Genomic DNA, 19,967 nt, shown 5'->3' with positions numbered 1-19,967 from the left:
GCAATCATCCTGACGTCCTGTTGGTAAATCTGGAGAGCTAGAAACCGTTTGATTTTTTCTGCGAAACCAATAGCGGAGTTTGAAAGAAAACTCAGTGGGGGCCGAACTCTCAAAATCCGAATCAGTGGGGGCGGGACACTTAAAAATCCAATTTCTTAAACTAAAAAAACTTTTTTGAAAATTTTCAGTAAAATTAACACTATGAGCAAAAAACCAGTGAGGGCCGATCATGTGCAAACCATTGTTGCTTGATAAGCTCATTCAGGAGATCCAAAGTATATTCTTCCTATGGGTCAAAAAAGGCAAATGTACAAATGCTAGAGTGGGAAAAGTGGTGCAAATTCAAAATGTAACAGGATGATGCAGATGGGATTTTTTTATGTAGCCTTTATTATTGAACTTAGTACTGTCCAGCTGTAAAAGTGTAAAATCCTAAATATTGGGACTAGAAACGTTGTTTAAATGGCAAAAAAAAAAAAAAAAAACAAGTCTAATATATGAAAAGAAATAAAATTGAAGGCCCTTGTTTTTTGGTGGCCCTAGGCCTTAAGCCAAGGTTGATAAGCCTTACGGGCCGGCTCTGTTTCTACACAGTGTTGTTCATGAGCCGAATTGAGCTGGCTCGGCTCGGCTCAGATTTGAAACCGAACTGAAAATCTAAGCTCGGGCTCGGCTTGGTTTTAAACCGAGCTGGCTCGGCTCGGCTTGGTTGGGTTCGATTTTAAAAATAAAAATTAATACATATTCAAAATAGGTTCAACCTAATACATTACAAGCCAAAATCACGTTCAACAACGCAAAATAAGTTTTATATTTCAAGTAAATACAATATTTATTCATTAGCACAGCAATCAACCTTTAAATATGTCATAGATATCAAACTACAAGCCTAAATACATGTAAATAATATTTTGTAATATATTATATGTATATAAAAATAAAATATATTATAAGTAAAATAATTCGAGCTAAGCCGAGCCGAACTACCAAGCAAGCCAAACCGAGCCAATTTGGCTCGTCACGAGCCAAGCCGAGCTAGGCTCACTTTCTAACCGAGCCGAGCCGGCTCAGCTGACTTTCAAACCGAGTCATATCGAGCGAGCTTTTTCCGAGCTAAATCCGAGCGAGCTCCGAGCCGCGAGCTTTTTGGACAGCCCTATTTCTACATGATCAAACTTCCTATTTGATCTCTGACCTATAAAACTAAAAATTAAAGGGTTAAAAGTGAAAATTTTAAAGTGCAAAATAGTCATTTCATTTTATTGGACTTTAGTAGAACGAATAGATGGAAACTATCAATAAAAATCAAAAAGTGACGTCTACTCGTCTATGAAATAAATCCGTAAAAAATTGAATATATATTTTAACAATCTGGTGATAAGTTTCGTTTACTCAAATATTTAAAATGTAGAGAGTCAATTATGACCTGTTTAAATTAATAAAAATTAAACAATGAAGTCTACTTGTCTATGGAATAAATCCGTAAAAAAATTGAATATATGTAAACGACAAGGGGATACGTTTAGTTTAGTTTAGTTTACTCATATATTTAAAACATAAAGAGTCAAATATGACCCGTTTAAATTAATAAAAATCAAACAATGAAGTCTACTCATCTATGGAATAAATCCGTAAAAAAATTGAATATATGTAAACGACAAGGAGATACGTTTAGTTTACTCAAATATTTAAAATGTAAAGAGTCAATTATGACCCGTTTAAGAAATCCTAAAACCACTTGAACACTCCAAAACCACCTTTTGTCTTTCTTGTTTTTTTATTTTTATTTGTTGGCCATGTCATTTTCCTTTGAAAATCACATGTAATTAGCATATCATTTCTTATGATGCTTAAACAAATTATCATTCATCATCATCCTTGCAAGTAAGCTTCCTCTCCATGTGATTAGGTCAAGAGTTATCTATATAAATTTATAATATTCTTATTATAAGAGACCTATAAGTTTGACCCTATTACCAATTCTGTGCAGAAGGAGTCGAATGCACGGCAACTGTTTTTTTCAAAGTCATTTCTCTGAAGTTTGCAAGGTTCTTTCACTTAAATATTTAATCATATCTCCTTACAGGCTCAAAGCTATAAATTGTTGGGATTAATTATTTGAAGAATACATGCACAGATTAATTTTGAAAAAGATATATACATTCAGTATCATTGGTGGTCAAAGGAAGATCTCACATTCAGTTGGCAGAAAACTTTGTTCTTTCATTTCATCGTCTTCATCTTGTATTTCAAAAGGTATCATTCGATAATCGCTTAAACAACCTTGTTAAGTACATGATTAGACACAACACAACCTTATTATTAATTACATCCTCTATGTCAATTAGATACAAACTTGTGTGTATAATTACCTAAATTATACCAAACTTGTGTGTATAAACCACCACGTATTGTATATGGAGTGCATGTTTAATAAGTTTACACATGATCATATATAGAGAATAATATTACAGTTTATTACCATAGAGATATAATAATGAGTAGATTATGATTTTGGCCCCTGTGGTTATACCACTTTTACCCTTTTAGCCTAAAAAAGAATTTTTTTACATCTGAGCTCCCAACATCTTTTTTTTCTAACCCTTTTGGCCCCTAACACTAACCCTATCCATTAAATATTAGGGGCCAAAAGAGTTAAAAAAAGACGTTAGGGGCCAAAAAGGTTAGAAAAAAAGACGTTGGGGGCTCAGATGTTAAAAAATTCTTTTTTGGGCTAAAAGGGTAAAAGTGATATAACTATAGGGGCCAAAATCATAATTTACTCTATAATAATTATATAACTAGTATAATATTCTCCTACAGACCCAAACTAACATGGGGCGAGCAGGTTAAACATGATTTGTTAAACTTGCACCTCTCTAAGGACATGATGGGAGTTCTTGAAGACGTAGAATTGAGGTTAGAGAGCGTATTAGATTTCTTTTAGGTATGTCTAGGGATTTTTAGTTACGTCTAGGCGGTTCTTGTCCTTTTTCTTGACTTTAGAAACAAAAGTTTTGTTAAGCTGATGCACTCTTTGGACGCAACCTCTCTATCCTCTGGGTAGAGGTATGGTTTGCCTCTGTCTCTCCCTCCTTAGACCCTACTGGTGGGACTTTACTCGGTATGCTTATTCATTTTTAATATTCCCCCGCAAGCTAATGTCGGGTATGACATGTAGCTTGAAACATAAAAGAAAATTTTACTTTATGTTTTCGGATGAGATCTAACTGCTGGCTGCTGCAACAATAGATCTTGGTTGGAATGATCTTGTTTTGGTTAGTTTCTGCCAACATAGAGGTGTATATATTACATAGAGACTGTATATACAGAGAATAATATTATAGTTGAATACATTCTAGATATAACAATTATATAAGTATATAACTAGTCTAATTTACACTCAATAAAGCAGTTTTTTTTGTCCCAGTTTGTTCAGGATTAAGGCACAAATCTAGAAGCGCGTCCCAAACAAAATCCGTAAAAAATATGGCAATGAACATGGAAAATTCATCAAAGGATTTAGTAAACGAAGTTGATCATGTTGACATGCTCGATGCCTCGTTTGATGCTTATGAAGGAGTTATAATAAACATTAAAAATGACATGGATGAAAATGTTTTTACCGCTTTACTTCAAACATCAATATCCCAATGGAGGCAGCAGGTAATTTATATAATTTTGTGTCTTCCAAGTTATTAGTCTAATGTTCAATTGGAACCTTGCTTTTAAAATCCGAACATCACATGATGCGGTGATAAGATCACATTGCTGCAGTTGATGTGCACATTATATGATGCGTGCACTTCGCGTGTCGGTTTATGGAATCAAAATGCATAGGAGCAGTGGCGGAGCTTGACCAAAAGTTCCGAGGGGGCGGAAAGTCATGGGACCCAATTTATATATTATATAAAGGGAAAATTACGAAATTGTTGGTTGACCAAGAGGGTTTTCAATTTTGTCACCCTCCGGCGTCCTTGGAAGGACCACTCAGCACGGGAAGAGTCCACATGTTATGTTGATGCGTCCATGTCCCTAGAGCTGACACGTGTCCGACAGACCACTCCCGTGCGTCGGTGGACCACTCCCATTTTGGCTGACTCTTCGGACAGACCGACGGACCACTCCCGTGCGTCGCGGACCACTCCCGTGCGTCGGCAGACCACTCCCATTTTGGCTGACTCTTCGGACAGACCGACAGACCACTCCCGTGCTCAGAGGTCCTTCCAAGGACGCATGAGAGTGACAAAATTGAAAACCATGTTGGTCAAAAGATAATTTCGTAATTTTCCCTTATATAAATATTTAGACAAAATAATGGGGGGACAATCCTATATAATTTTAAAATTTTTCGGACGAAAAATAGGAAATTTTACACTTCTAACCGAAACATTGGGAGAGGAGGGGGGGGGGGGGGGGGTTGCACCCCTCACTTCACACTAAGCTACGCCCCTGCATAGGAGCGCCACACACACGCTATTTAAAACCAAGATTGGAAGTCTGAATTTATATGTACATTTCAGGGAAAGAAAGGAGTGTGGCTTAAATTGTCTCTTGAACATGTGAATCTTGTAAAGCCTGCAGTAAAGGTAAAATAAACAGTGATTCATCTTAACGATTTAACGTCGAATTTTAGATCCAATACAAAATGTTTGACTTAACTGTTTTTGTTGACTCGTTTAGGAAGGATTTTGGTACCATCATGCTGAACCAACATACGCTATGCTCGTGTATTGGATCCCTGAAACTAATCATACCCTCCCACCAAATGCTTCACATCGAGTCGGTGTTGCTTCTTTCGTTGTGAACAATAATGGCGAGGTTGGTTTTTTTCATTTTATATGTAAATTTCACTAAAAGATTTAATGTATAGAAGCATACTCTTTATGTGAAACTGAAATTATATCATGTTTCAGGTTCTTGTGGTTCAAGAGAAAAGCGGAGCATTTAAAGGAACAGGTGTCTGGAAATTACCAACTGGTACTGTTGAGGAGGTATACACAATATTTTTTCCATTGATGTATCACTGTATTTGGTTCATAGTCCGGTTTAGCAAAACTAAGAATTTACATCGAGATAGTTGGTAAACAGGCAACAAGCTGCGCCGCTACCCCTTTTTGAATAGCAAAACTAAGTCTTTTAAAAACTACGTCCATAGATCTCGGGGTCATAACATTACTATGCATGACCCTTTGAACTCGACTAAGTAGGTCCACGGTCTCTGGTGCCAGAAAACCAAAAGTATCAAAAGCAAATCGGATAAACACGTGCTGGTTGTCAAGACACGCTTTCTTGTGTTTGGTCACTTTACCCGAAGCAGCCTTTAAAGCAGCCTGACCCACCGTGAAAGCACTACCCCTTAAGCCCACAAGCGGGGAAACCCCTGTTAGATCCACACATGCATGTTTTTCATAATCTGTATTCTACTCATAGTCACATGGATCGCGGTTCGCTCCGATACGGGAACGTGGAACGGGATCGCAATTCGCTAGGTCCCTAAAATTTGGTACGAGGAGGGGTAGGCTCATTTCGGATCGATCCGGTACGATGTACCATATAATGTGGTACGATGTACGGTACTGGTTAAACTACGTGCTATTTTTATAAATTTATAAGTTAAAGGACTAAACATAAACTAATCAAGATAAAGGGAGTTAATGGAGAAATAGCAACTTTTTACTAAACTCTTTGTTATAAATTAGTTCTAAAAGTATAATAAAGGAAACTAGAGGGTGTAAAGTGATAAAAAAAGTAAGTTGATTTAAAACCCTAAAAAATAGAACGATGATAGGAGCGCCGCTCTGTACATTCTTTCTCCCTTCTCATCTTCATCTTCCATCAGAGAGATTAAGTTCAGCCAGAGCTTCCGTTGCTCCTGCCAGATATTCCGGCAACAACAAAAGCGGTTCATGGCTGCATCCTGGGCAAGGACATGCGGTCAACTTTCCAATTCTGGTTCGGTTCATGGCTGCATCTTGGGAACGCCAATTTCAACATCGAAATCGCGATCCGGGTCGATCCGGGATCGCGAACGTACCGCGAATGGGATCGTGCGAACTGGATCGTAGATCGTGGGTAACCTAGCGAATTATGTGACTATGATTCTACTTACAGGGAGAAGATATAAGTGCAGCTGCCATCAGGGAGGTGAAAGAAGAGGCTGGAGTATGTGTTCTTGACTTTAAACATGTAATAATATGATTTTATCTAATAACTTTTTTTTTTTTTTAATATTCTCTCCAGATTGATACAGAATTCATGGAAGTCCTTGCATTCAGGTTAGAAGTGCAGTATTTTTTTTAAGTTAATTTTTTAAGTCTTTAATCTTTGTTAATTATATATTAATTAATGAATTACAGGCAAAGTCACAAGTCATTCTTTAGCAAGTCAGATTTAATGTTTGTTTGTATGTTAAAACCAACATCTTTGGATATTGAAAAGCAGGATTCTGAGATTGAAGCAGCACAGGTAATTAACAAGTGCATGCTTTGATTATTCTATATAATTAATTAATTAATTAACAATACTTTTATGATTGAAATTCTTATAATATTGTTTCTTGCAGTGGATGCCAGTTGAAGAATATGCCAACCAGGCCTTTGTAAAGAAGCACAAATCTTTTGATTACATTGCTAAAATATGCATAGCAAAGAAAGATAACAAATATGTTGGATTTTCTCCATTGCTTACAACAACTGCTTCCTCTGCCAAAAAGAGTTACCTGTATTCTAATTATCAATTGGAACAGTAGTAATCTAGTGCCTGGATTCAACATACCCTGATGATGATGATGATGATGATTGTAATTAATGTTTGATAATATATATTGGTTGGTTGTATTCATTTTTTATATATTTACTTTCTGATAAACATATGTACTAAAATATTCTATTATTTATAAACTTCTATTTATTTATTAAGTTTAAAAGTGTGGGTGGGTTACATACACTATAAGTAGCTTTGTAATAGACAATATATAAAATAGGAAAATATTTGTTATATATGTCATGTATATCTCTCCTCAATATGAGGAGATTTGGTTGTAACTATTTATATTGATGATGTGAATGAGAAGAGGGCAAGCTTTGTATTCTTTCATGGTATCATAGACCTAATCGATCCTCCTCATCACCTTCTGCCTACCTGCGCCGTTTTTTCTGTTCTCGCCATGTCTTCGTCCTCCTCTTCTCCCCACCCCGCTGTCACTGTTACGTCCATCAAGAATCTCATCCCCGTTACCCTGGACATCGAAACCGGTCATTATACGACCTGGTCAGAGATGTTCAAAATACAATGCAAAGCTCACCTTGTGTCCGATCACCTTCAACCGAAATCGAATACTGAAACCTCCTCCTCCTCTGTTTCAAATAAAGATAAAGACAAAGAACAACCGGCCACTACCGAGACATGGGAGCGTCTCGACTCGATTGTCTTGCAGTGGATTTACAGCACAATATCTACTGACCTGTTGCACACCGTTCTTAAACCCGACACAACCGCCTACGATGCTTCGACCACGATTGCAAATATCTTTCAAGATAACAAGGCCACTCGCACGATCGACCTCAATAATAAATTTGCAAACACCCACTTGGATCAGTTTCCGAACATGTCCGCCTACTGTCAAGCTCTCAAGGTAATATTCGATCAGTTGACTAATCTCGGTTCCTCTATTACCGATGAACAACTCGTTCTACAACTCCTCTCGGGCCTCACTGAGCAATAGGAGAACACAGCCTCCGTTATTCAACAGATGAAGCCACTCCCTGATTTTTATGATACCCGCTCTCGGTTATGCATGGCTGAATCTAGAAAACTCAGCCAAGTACGTCACGCTGCACAGTCGGCCGGTGCGGCTCTCACTGCATCGGTTGAAACTCCGCAAAAAGACAACCGTGAAAGATCCGAACAATCTGCTGGAAACCGCATGGAATCCTATGAGCGGGGTCGTGGCCGTGGTCGCGGTCGCGGCCGGGGTCGAGGCAGACAAGGGGGCTCCCGTGGTGGCGGCCGGAATGGTAATACACACTTTGGTGGCGGCAATTATTCTTCTCCAGGTTTTTCGAATTCGGCAGCCTACTACCCATGGAATTTCTTTGCACCATGGGCCGGCCCCACTCACACCACACCTCCACATGCATGGGCCTCTTGGAATAATGGGCCTCCTTGTCCTTATCCTACCATGAACAGATCCAATACTCAATCTTCGGCAGGAATTCTAGGCCCTCGACCAACACAGCACATGCCAACCGATCTTAATCACGCGATGCATGCGATGGCTCTCAACGACCCTTCTTGGGCTATGGACACAGGTGCAACAGGTCATATGTCTTCTAACTCTCATCCCCCGTCTGTTTTTAATAAAAACATTAATAAACATATTATTGTGGGCAATGGTCAAACCATTCCCGTGCATGGACAAGGCAATCTTACCCTACCACACCCCCTCCCACCATTCAAATTAAACCATGTTTTTTACGCACCGTCCCTAATTAAAAACTTACTTTCCGTGCGTCTTTTTACTACCGATAATAAATTATCTATTGAATTTGACCCGTATGGTTTTTTGGTGAAGGATCTCAAGACTCGGACCCCTATCCTACGATGCAATAGCTCGGAAGGACTCTACACTTTTGATCCATCCCAAGTTACCAAGATCACATCTCCCACCGCTCTCACTGCAATTTCTCAAGACACATGGCATCAACGTCTCGGTCATCCGGGATCTTCTTTATTACATTTTCTTAGAAACTCTAGCTTAATTTCGTGTGGTAGTTTGAAAAACCATGTTTGTCAATCTTGCGTTTTTGGTAAACATATTCGGTTACCTTTTATGGATTCTAGTAATATTACAAATTTGCCATTTGATATCATACACAGTGATCTTTGGACTTCCCGAGTTCTTAGTACGGGGGGTCATCGTTATTACATTCTATTTATTGACAATTTTTCTAACTTTCTTTGGACTTACCCTCTCACCACCAAATCTCATGTTTTCTCTACCTTTACTACATTTTATAATATGATTCTCACTCAGTTTGAACGAAAAATCAAACAATTTCAATGCGATAATGGAACCGAATACAAAAATAATCTGTTTCACCAATTTTGTAAACAAAATGGCATGCAATTTCGCTTCTCCTGCCCCTATACCTCTTCTCAAAACGGTAAAGCCGAAAGAAAAATTAGATCCATTAATAATATCATTCGAACCCTTCTAGCCCATTCTTCGTTACCCAGCAACTATTGGCATCATGCCTTGGATGTTGCAACCTATCTTCACAATATTTTACCAAGCAAAGTCCTCTCCAACATTTCTCCCACTCAAAAATTATATAAACAGATCCCCTCATACTCGCACCTTCGAGTTTTTGGTTGCCTTTGCTATCCTCTTGTTCCTCACACAAACATTCACAAACTACAATACCGATCTATGCCATGTGTCTTTCTAGGCTACCCAACCAATCATCGGGGTTATAAATGCCTGGATCTCAATACACGGAAAATTCTCATAAATAGACATGTCATTTTTTATGAGTCTATTTTTCCTTTTGCTAATAACCCTATCCCTTCTCCTTCCACCTATGATTTTCTCTCTGACAATACATATCCCCTTTATCGATTTCCCACTTCTTTCCCCACTGATCCCACCAACTCTAATTCTACTAATTCGGCCCAATCCCCTGCCACCTCATCTCCACAGTTTCCAACTCACATTAACTTATCCACTCCAACTACTACCATACCTATTATTTATTCACCCATTGGCCCACCCAATCCACAAACCAATACACCTCTCGGCCCATCTACTCACACCCACATCCCACCTACTCATCCCAATCTCGGCCCAAACACTTCTACTGGCCCACACATTTCTAGCCCACCCTCACCTCCTCACAGCCTTACACCCAACTCTCCTCTCGGTCATATATCACCCATCACCAGTCCTGTCCACACCCCGTCATCCGACTCTATCCTTCATCCTACCTCCGTGTCGTCACCTCCGACGACCTCCTCATCAACTGCTTTACCCACCCCACCCCGAACCCCACCCCCACCACCGCCACCCACTCGAACCATCCGTACTCGTTCCATGGATGGCATACATAAACCCAAGCATATCTTTAATCTCCACTCATCTTCTATCGAATCCATTCCTGAAAACCCGAAGGATGCTTTGTCCAGCACGGCATGGTTTAATGCCATGAACACTGTATTTAATGCTCTTCTTAAAAATAAGACCTGGGTGTTAGTTCCAAGGCAACCTAATATGCATGTTTTACGTAGCATGTGGCTTTTTCGCCACAAGTTTCGCTCGGATGGTACATTAGAAAGGTATAAGGCTCGTCTAGTTTGTGATGGAAGCAATCAACAGATTGGGGTCGACTGTGGTGAGACATTTAGTCCGGTTGTTAAATCGACTACGATACGTACTGTTTTATCTCTAGCTTTGTCACATTCATGGCCAATTCATTAACTTGATGTGACAAACGCATTTCTTCATGGTAACCTTCACGAGACTGTGTATATGTATCAACCCATGGGGTTTCGACATGCGCAATATCCGGATCATGTGTGCTTACTTCAGAAATCTCTTTATGGTTTAAAACAGGCTCCACGGGCCTGGTATCAACGATTCACAGACTTTGTTCTCTCTCTCGGATTTCAACAAAGTAAATGCGATAATTCTCTTTTTACTTGTTGGTGCAGTTGTCTGTCGACTACATCTTCGTTCGAGTCTTACGGCAGAGCTGATTGTATAGGAATAGGAAAGTGAGAAAGTTTGTATAGAATTAAAGTGGTTGGACCGCTCATTAGTCCAATTAGAGGTTAGGGTCGCTTTTGTGTCAATTAGGTTAGGACCACTCGAGCGGACAGGTGGATGGATCGCTCGAGGGACAAATGGTATGGACCGCTTATGTGGTAATCATGGACCGCTTATCTGGTAGCTATGAGGATCGCTCATATGGACATGTCCATATGAGCGGCCCATAACTTCTATATATAGTAGATCCTAATGAGCGATCCAAATAGTTCCAGAGTACGTATGTGTGTGTGAAAAGGAGAAGCTTTGTCCGTTTGTCTCCACATTCTTGTAACTTGTTAGCGGATCAATAAAGGAGACAGTTAAATAGTGAAATCAAGCTTTACGAAGACTAATTCAATGAATTCCGCCTCTGAACTAGTCTAAGTGCTCTTCTGATCGACTCATCGGGTCAGCAAACGATCCTACATGTGGTATCAGAGCTCAGGAGGAAGAGTTCTTGCCGTTTAGCTCGATTTTCGCTTGATATTCTCACTTCTATACTTTCTTTTCTGATTCGAAGAGATTTCACGGTCAAAAATCATTCAAAATCTCAGGAATTGTGCGTAATAGTACCGTGACAAACCCTACCAAGTTTCAGATCAAAGTTCCAGGTCGTTTGGAAGATATCGAGGTTTTTTGGTTCGAAATCGCGAAGGAATCTGGGCTGGTTCGCTGATTTGGATCGCTTTTGGGACAGACCACTCGAACGGATCGCTTATTTGACACCTGTGAACCGCTTGAACGAACAGTTGGAACCGCTCGAACGAACAGTTGAAACTGCTCATCCGAACAACTTGGAACCGCTCGAACGAACAAGATCAGACCGCTCGAACGAACAGCTTGGACCGCTAATTCAAACAGTCTGGATCGCTCATACAAACGGTTGAATTCGCTTATTTGGACACAACCGGGCCGCTTATTTGGATTAGTGATTTGAACCGCTTATTGGACAGTTTGTTTGGACCGCTTATTCGACAAACTTGTCTGGACCGCTTATTTGATTGAGTAATCTGGATCGTTCTTTCGGTAGATTGAGTTTCGGTCTGCTCATTCAGGTCGCTGATTTGGACATCCGCTTATCCGAACAGTATTTTTGAAAACATGAAAAGAATTCCGATATTTCCAGATCTCGGAAGTGATGTTGATACGGATGATGAAGAAGAGTATCTTAACAAATGCAGAAAAAGCACTGATCCTGACAGTTTTAATTTTTTCTATGCAGATAAAGTTGAGATGCTGAATCAGAAAAAGATTGCTCGTTTGCAGAGAGAGCTTGATGCAGCAAAGTCACTGGCTGATGAAAAGGCGAAAACTGAAGCTGTAGAAAAAGTAGTGGAGAAAATTGTTGAAGTAGAGAAACTAGTGGAAGTTGAAAAAATAGTTGAGAAAGTAATTGAAGTTGCTAAGCCTTGCGAGAAGTGCTCCGAATCTTGCAAAGAATGTGATGAGAAAGACAAAAGATTTGCTGAGTTAAAGAAAGCTGAAGGACAGAAAACAGAAAAAGAATCTGTGAAGAATGATTCTTCAAGTTCTGCCTCAGTGTGTTTCAAATATGACAACTTGAAGACCGACAATGACAAACTTGTCAAAGATGCGGAAAGTTTGGCACTGGAGATCGAGAAGTTGAGAAATGAGAAACAGACTGATGATAAACAGATTCGTATTCTGAAGGAAAATAGTGAGATGTTGAAAGCTGATAATGACAAACTGTTGGATGGTTTGAACAGTTTGACTTCAGAAAACAAAGTTTTGAAAGATAATATAAATAGTTTTGAAAACAAACAGAAATCATCGGAAAATGAAGATTTCTGGATAAAATTGGAAAACAAAAATCTAAAAACAAATGAATCAAAGCTTCAGGAACAGATAAAAGTTCTGACGAATGAAAAGTCTGTTCTTGAAATTTTGAAAAATGAAAATGAAAATTCAATCAAGTCTCATCTTGAGAGAATATCTAAGCTTGAGGAAGAAGCTAAGAATTCGAGGATCAAGATAGATGAACTTGAAAAGAAGTTGATCGGTTTTGTGACTTCACCTGACAAGATAAATATTCCTTGTCCAAAACCAATCAACTCAGTTCCAATAAGTGACGATGTCACAAACTTTGACACTGTCAAAGTTGAAGATTGTGATGAGACACCTGATGATGAAAAAGTTAAAAAAGAAAAACAAAAATTGTTTTTAAATTTGAAAGAAAAATTTCAGAAAACTGTTCTACAATCGACTGAAAAAGGTGAATGTTCTAAACAGAAACCTTTGCAGAAGAAAGTGGAACAGAAACAAAAAGATAATAAAAGTTCATCGGGTCGATCGTCCAATCAAAAGAAAAAATTAGAAAAAGTAAAAAATGAAAATTCTAAAATTGTTGATAATAAGTGGTGCAGGTCGGACCACAGTGCGTCGAAGCCAAATCCAGCAAATTGGAGGAGAGAATATCACCAGGCCAAACAATGTTACGACTTAAATGTTTGGTACAACGATGGTGATAGGTACGATAACAGGGTATGCTACAGCTGCGGCTATCAGGGGCATATTGCTGTTAACTGCCAGTATTGGAGGTATGAGACCAGAAGGTGCTTTAATTGCAATATCAAAGGTCACATTGCCAGAGATTGCCCGAGGAGATCAAGTGAAAGATTGAGGGCTAAGTCTCAGAAATTGGCAAAAATTCCAGTCAAAGTCAAGCCCCAGGAACAGAAGGTTCTGAAACCTAAAGTTCAAGATAAGTCAAAGCAAGAAAAGAAAGTCAAGCTTTCACAGGGGCAGAAAGACAGACTGAGGAAGAAAAGGAAGAAAGCGAGAGAGTATCTCGAGAAGATTTTGTCCTCGGGTTCACGGGATAAACAGAATAACAGTTCTGATGAATCTACTCCCTCAGTTGCAAAGACAAGCAAAAAGAATTCATCAGATACAAATCTGGGGACAAAAGAGGAGAAGAAAAAGAAGAAAGTGAAGTTTTTACTTCCTGGCGATGAATCTGTTTCTTCGGAAACAAAGGAGCCAAATGTTGGCAATGAATCTGACAAGTCAAAGTCAGACAAGCCACATTCAGGCAATGATTCTGGTATGGTAAAACCAGAGGAGCCGTTGGTTGAGGTAAAAAAGGAGAATTCAGGTTTAGCAATGGATGATGCAAATTTTCCACCATTGTTGAACAAGAATTCAAAATCACCCAAGAACAGTCAGGCTTGGGTGAAACTGTTTAAATGAAAAACCTGACTTGCCGGAGATCCCAAGTTTATATCGTGGATCAGGAATCGGCATTTTTCATGATTAATTAGGATGATTTGAAAGTGATTAATATTGTAAAAATTTTACAGGTTGAAGGTCAACGCCGGAGCTTCCAGGTTGGTAAGTGCGAAGCAGGAATCGGCATCCTGATTGGTAAAATGGTGATGTAGATGTAACATTCCTACAAGTGATTATTTTTATGGATTGATTGCAAATGGTAAATCAGGGACATTAAGTTGTACTTGATTTACTATATATATGGGTAAAAGAAAACGAGATGAAGAGATAACCCCGAATTTACAAATGATTGTTACACAAACTAATTTTTCCGGAAAAACCATTCTGATTAAAACAAACTTAAGTGTTTTGAAATCATTATGGGAAAATAGTTTGTTGTGAGGGGGAGTTTGATTGTTTATGCCAGGTGGATGGAGAATTGAAGTGATTCTCATCATGTTGTCATTTTTGTACAGTTTGTTTCAAATTTTCCCAGAAAATCAAAATTGAAACATATTTTGATTTTAGGGGGAGTAAAATTTTAAAAAAATTAGAAAATTTGAAAATGTAAAAAAATTAAAAAAATTGTAAAAACGAGTTTTGTTGCGAAAAAGAGGAAATGATTGTAAATCAGTGGACTATCACAGCATGCTAAAGAAATGTAATGTAAAATGTGATAAACGGTCTCACTGATGATGTGACGATAGGTTTTCGTACATTTAGTAGATTTATTCGGGATATAAACCTAAAATATCAACTTGTGAAATTCGTGGGGAACACGACTTGGATATATAGGTAACCCCTGAAATCTCGTTTGAAAGGTCTCATATTCTGATATACTAGGTGTTTATACTCTATGATGTCTGGGGTATTATTCCGGGACTTCTGCTGAACGGTAGTTCTGACCTAGTCCTTGGCTAATACTTTCCGCAAAGTGCTTGAAACACAGCATTTTAGCCCTCAGCTGATTAGACAATAAAATTGATGATCAGTTGTTGTAGCTAAAAAGATCCTCTAAAGGGGACCCACTGCTAAGTCGAAACTGATATCTCTCTGCTGAACGGAAGTTCTGACCTGAGATCCCTCAGTTCTCGCATCTTTCCCCTAATTTATGTACAGACATCATTGTAGTGTTCATACCTGTAAGACTGAATATTGGGATTCTGGATACGGGAGTATATTCAAGAGGTGGGACACATGAATTGAACTAAGTTCATAAAATACCTAAATAGTATCCTGAATAGATTGAAAATTGTATGAAAATTTAAGAGGACAATTATATCGTCAATCTACGTGAATCGTTTAGAACTTAAAACGATTAGAAGCTTAACGGTGCTTGTGATATGTTTCAAAATCTGATATGATCCTCTTGCACAATCTCACAAAAATATGTTTGTCTTGCATTTAAATTTTTGTTTTTGCATTTTGAAAAATCCAAAAAGATTTTCGACAACTGATGGTGAAGAGCTGAGTTTCAAAATCTCAAAGGCTAAACTTGATGAACGTACAGGTTGGTTAATACGTTTGAAATGTTTAAAATGATTCATTAGTTTGAATCAGAAATTGAAATGTTTCAAATTTGTGAATCAGAGTATAAGTAAAAAAATTATCAATGCTTAATTGGTTCATTAAATTGAATCACAATTATTATGATTTGAGAGAGAGGGTTAGATTGTGAAGATTTAAAATGCAAAAGTGGTTCATTAACTTGATGACTATGGTTAATGTTAATCAACAGTTTGATCTTCATAATTTTTCTTATATGATTTGCTGATTCATTAAGTTGAATTGCAAATTGTATTAGTTTGTGATAGTGTGGTTAAGTTTTGCAGGTTTCTGATCCTGTTGCTACGAATAGCCAGGAGATACATCAGAACCAGAGAAGAGCTTAAACAGAGAAAGCCAGGAGTTGATTTCAATGGTGATAACGATTTCCAGACAGAGATCCCAGCATGATGATAGGGGGAGTCTGATGAGAGTTAGAGCCAGAGAATGATCCAGGCATATGATTCCAGGAGGAAATTCCTGAAGAAAAGAGTTAATTCCAGGCAGAGTTCCTGAAGAAGACCGAACAAGAGTGAAGAGCTAGAAATGATTGAAGACTCTCACTGAAGATTCCGTCAACATTCAAGGGGGAGTCTGTTGGTGCAGTTGTCTGTCGACTACATCTTCGTTCGAGTCTTACGGCAGAGCTGATTGTATAGGAATAGGAAAGTGAGAAAGTTTGTATAGAATTAAAGTGGTTGGACCGCTCATTAGTCCAATTAGAGGTTAGGGTCGCTTTCGTGTCAATTAGGTTAGGACCACTCGAGCGGACAGGTGGATGGATCGCTCGAGGGACAAATGGTATGGACCGCTTATGTGGTAATCATGGACCGCTTATCTGGTAGCTATGAGGATCGCTCATATGGACATGTCCATATGAGCGGCCCATAACTTCTATATATAGTAGATCCTAATGAGCGATCCAAATAGTTCCAGAGTACGTATGTGTGTGTGAAAAGGAGAAGCTTTGTCCGTTTGTCTCCACATTCTTGTAACTTGTTAGCGGATCAATAAAGGAGACAGTTAAATAGTGAAATCAAGCTTTACGAAGACTAATTCAATGAATTCCGCCTCTGAACTAGTCTAAGTGCTCTTCTGATCGACTCATCGGGTCAGCAAACGATCCTACATTACTTATCAGCACCACGGACATACGGCGTATCTTCTTATCTATGTCGATGACATCATTCTCACCACGTCTACCGATTCTCTTCGGATCAATATTATGTCTCGTCTTGCAGCTGAATTTGCAATGAAGGATCTAGGGCTTCTGAGTCATTTTTTGGGTGTTCATGTTCAAAGGCAAGGTAATAACATGTTTCTTTCTCAACAGGCATACACGAAAGACATTATCAACCGGGCTGGCATGTCCTCGTGTAAACCTGTCGCCACACCTGTTGATACTAAACCCAAGCTGGGTTCGGATTCCGGTGCAGATTATGACGACCCGACATTGTATCGCAGTCTTGCCGGCGCTCTCCAATACCTAACCTTCACGAGACCGGATATTTGCTATGCTGTTCAACAGGTGTGTATGTTCATGCACGCACCTAAACTAGATCATTGGAACGCTCTTAAACGAATTATTCGGTATCTACAAGGCACCTCATCTCACGGTTTAACTATTGGTGCTTCCTCCGACTTCTCATTACGAGCCTATACTGATGCCGATTGGGCAGGGTGTCCGGATACACGGCGATCTACTTCCGGGTATTGTGTTTATTTTGGCCCTAACCTCATCTCCTGGTCGTCCAAACGTCAATCAGTTGTCTCACGGTCTAGTGCTGAGGCTGAATATCGGGGAGTTACGAATGTTGTTGCGGAAATTTGTTGGCTTCGAAATCTCTTACTCGAACTACATAAGCCCCTCGCATCTGCTAGTATTGTTTACTGTGATAATATTAGTGCAATCTATCTGTCCGGGAACCCAGTTCAACATCAACGTACCAAACATATAGAACTGGATCTTCATTTTGTTCGAGACCTGGTTCAACGTGGTTCTGTTCGAATTTTACACATACCAACACGTTTTCAAGTAGCGGACATTTTTACCAAAGGTTTACCAAAAGTACTATTCGATGATTTTCGGTCTAGTCTCAGCATTCGGCCGCCTCTAGCTTCGACTGCGGGGGTGTAATAGACAATATATAAAATAGGAAAATATTTGTTATATACGTCATGTATATCTCTCCTCAATATGAGGAGATTTGGTTGTAACTATTTATATTGATGATGTGAATGAGAAGAGGGCAAGCTTTGTATTCTTTGTAACACCTCGAAAAAATTTCGTCCAATAATGTCTTGACACGTGTCATAAGGTTCCGTTATATGAAAACATACTTTAGAGGGACTAAAAGTGACAAACAGTGAAAACTATGGAACGTAAGGGTCCAAAGTGTCAAAAATGGATAAATAGACTCTATGATAACCCCACATAATGTTTATAACCTTATACGGATGGTTCATGGATCATACGACGCGGAAATTGCACAAAAGTGAAGTATTGCAAACTATAGGGGCCAAAAGTGTCAACATGTTTAATTTATACCTCTGAGTGAACTTTTGGCAGACCCGAAGCTTTGAGAAGCTAAAATATACTTACTAGAATATGTAGTAAAAATTTCATGAAGTTTCGTCAACGTATGAGAAAGTTATGGCCAAAACCGTACTTAAGGGACTAAAAGCGTCAACGTCGAATTTCATGGCTTTTCGGTTGAGCGCAAAGTTATCCGAGGACATTACCATGTTGGTAAATGTCTCAAGGTTCTTAAAAACCAAGTTTGGGGGTTTACGGGTCAAATTAAGCAGCCGAATCATCGCGCGCAAGTTCAGGGACTAAAGCTGCCAAAAGGGAATCAAGTTTGGCTGACCAGGGGTCAGGCGACCCGCCTGGTCTGACCCAAGCGGGCCGCGTGGGGCTGCCAGCGACAGAATTCGCATTTGGGGCTGATTTGGGTCCGAAATTGAGTTGTAAACAGCTGGTCTTGCCTCCAAATACTCCAATTAAATGCCATGCATGGCTATTACTACAGTAGGCTACTCCCAAGGCTCAATTTCCAGCTTTAAATCAGATTTTCATCTCATTCTTGGGCATTTTCATAGTAACCAAGAAGCTCTCATTGCAAGAACCTTCAAGGCAGACTTCCTGGAGCTAATCTGATCATCAAGGCCGATTCCTAGTGTTCACTAAGCACCTATAGGACCTTTGTAAGCTTTCAATTCGTTCTCTAATCCGTTCTTGCTTTGATTATTGCTAAAAGTCAAACTGTTTGTTCATAAGCTTTGACTTTCTGATTAAACGGATTTCTTTCAGTCTTTTCTCGAATTGAAACCTGATATATGTTGGTATTTATGTGGGAAACAAACCCTCTAAAGGGTACTATCTGAATCCCACTATATGCATGCTAATTGTCGAGTCAAACGTATTTCTAAAAAGTCAACAGAAGTGATTTTTGCAAAAATAAGCTTGAATGTTAATATATTAGACATGCAATCTGATTGATCATCATAAAATAACTTGTAATACATATAAGAATATGTTTTACCATCATCAACTCGACAATCTATAGTATAGACACGAATCGGAACCGAAAGTCTTGTAAAACGATTATTTCGTAGACTATCGATTCGGATTCGCACATGCATGCTCGAGATCTGTATTGGAAAGTATTTTTGACCATTTTTATTTTGGTAACACTTTCTGGAAATTTTGTTGATTAAGTCTATGCTTAGCCGATTCGAATGCATGTTTCCGATTTATGCATAAAGTTGACTATTTTGCCCTTTTTGATATAAAACGTGATTTTTGGAAAAGTGAAAGGATAGAAATCTTTATTTCTAATATATAAACTTGCACCGAAAATTTCGGATCAGTTGGTGGTCCAGATTGTGAGTTATGGCCATTAGCGTAAAACTATGTTCTTAATTTACATAAACGGCCCTTTTCGCATATGACCTATTTCTGGCCACGTTTTGATGCAAAACTTTTTACCAACTGATGTATTATAATATTCTGGGAATTTTGATGATTTTTAATTAATTTTTGGCTGAACGGATCCTAGATCGCCTAGCTATTTCGGGTTATGTCGGTTTTGACCGTTTAAGTCATAAAATGAGTTTTACACATCCTTTTGACCCGAAACCTTTTTCTACTGATTTTATAAGTTAAATAAATTATTTTAAGTATTCTGGAAATATAAAAATCTCAGATTTATTGTGAAAACCCGAAAACGCCCTTAAATCGCATTTTTAGCATTTTAAGCGCATAGTAAGCGTTATACTCGTTTTAATTATATAAGACCTATACCTACTGATGTGTTTAGCATATTTTCATATAAAAACAGTATGTATAAGTATAAGAACTCAGATTTCCAGTTTTGGCTTTTTA

At 38.7% G+C, this 19,967-nt stretch overlaps 2 protein-coding genes across 3 annotated transcripts; both read left to right on the top strand.

Annotated features, from left to right (window-relative positions):
* Positions 1 to 2,108: 2,108 nt before the first annotated feature.
* Positions 2,109 to 6,920, top strand: LOC110889677 (nudix hydrolase 2). Of its 2 annotated transcripts, XM_022137240.2 has the most exons (9): positions 2,109 to 2,256; positions 3,431 to 3,666; positions 4,524 to 4,589; positions 4,684 to 4,821; positions 4,917 to 4,994; positions 6,115 to 6,165; positions 6,244 to 6,278; positions 6,360 to 6,468; positions 6,566 to 6,920. In XM_022137240.2, exons 1-9 carry the CDS (start codon positions 2,130 to 2,132, stop codon positions 6,749 to 6,751), a joined length of 1,026 nt encoding a protein of 341 aa, XP_021992932.1. In that variant the 5' UTR covers positions 2,109 to 2,129; the 3' UTR covers positions 6,752 to 6,920. The 2 variants fall into 2 exon arrangements, with proteins under 2 accessions (XP_021992932.1, XP_021992933.1); XM_022137241.2 differs by lacking the exon at positions 6,115 to 6,165.
* Positions 6,921 to 7,168: 248 nt separating this feature from the next.
* On the top strand, positions 7,169 to 7,726 carry LOC110887814. Its single transcript, XM_022135382.1, has one exon. The coding sequence runs from the start codon at positions 7,169 to 7,171 to the stop codon at positions 7,724 to 7,726; it is 558 nt and encodes a 185-aa protein (XP_021991074.1).
* The last annotated feature ends 12,241 nt before the right edge of the window (positions 7,727 to 19,967 follow it).

The sequence above is a fragment of the Helianthus annuus genome, chromosome 11, assembly GCF_002127325.2.
Source record: "Helianthus annuus cultivar XRQ/B chromosome 11, HanXRQr2.0-SUNRISE, whole genome shotgun sequence".
Lineage (NCBI taxonomy): Eukaryota > Viridiplantae > Streptophyta > Magnoliopsida > Asterales > Asteraceae > Helianthus > Helianthus annuus.
This window is presented reverse-complemented; position numbering and strand designations above follow the sequence as displayed.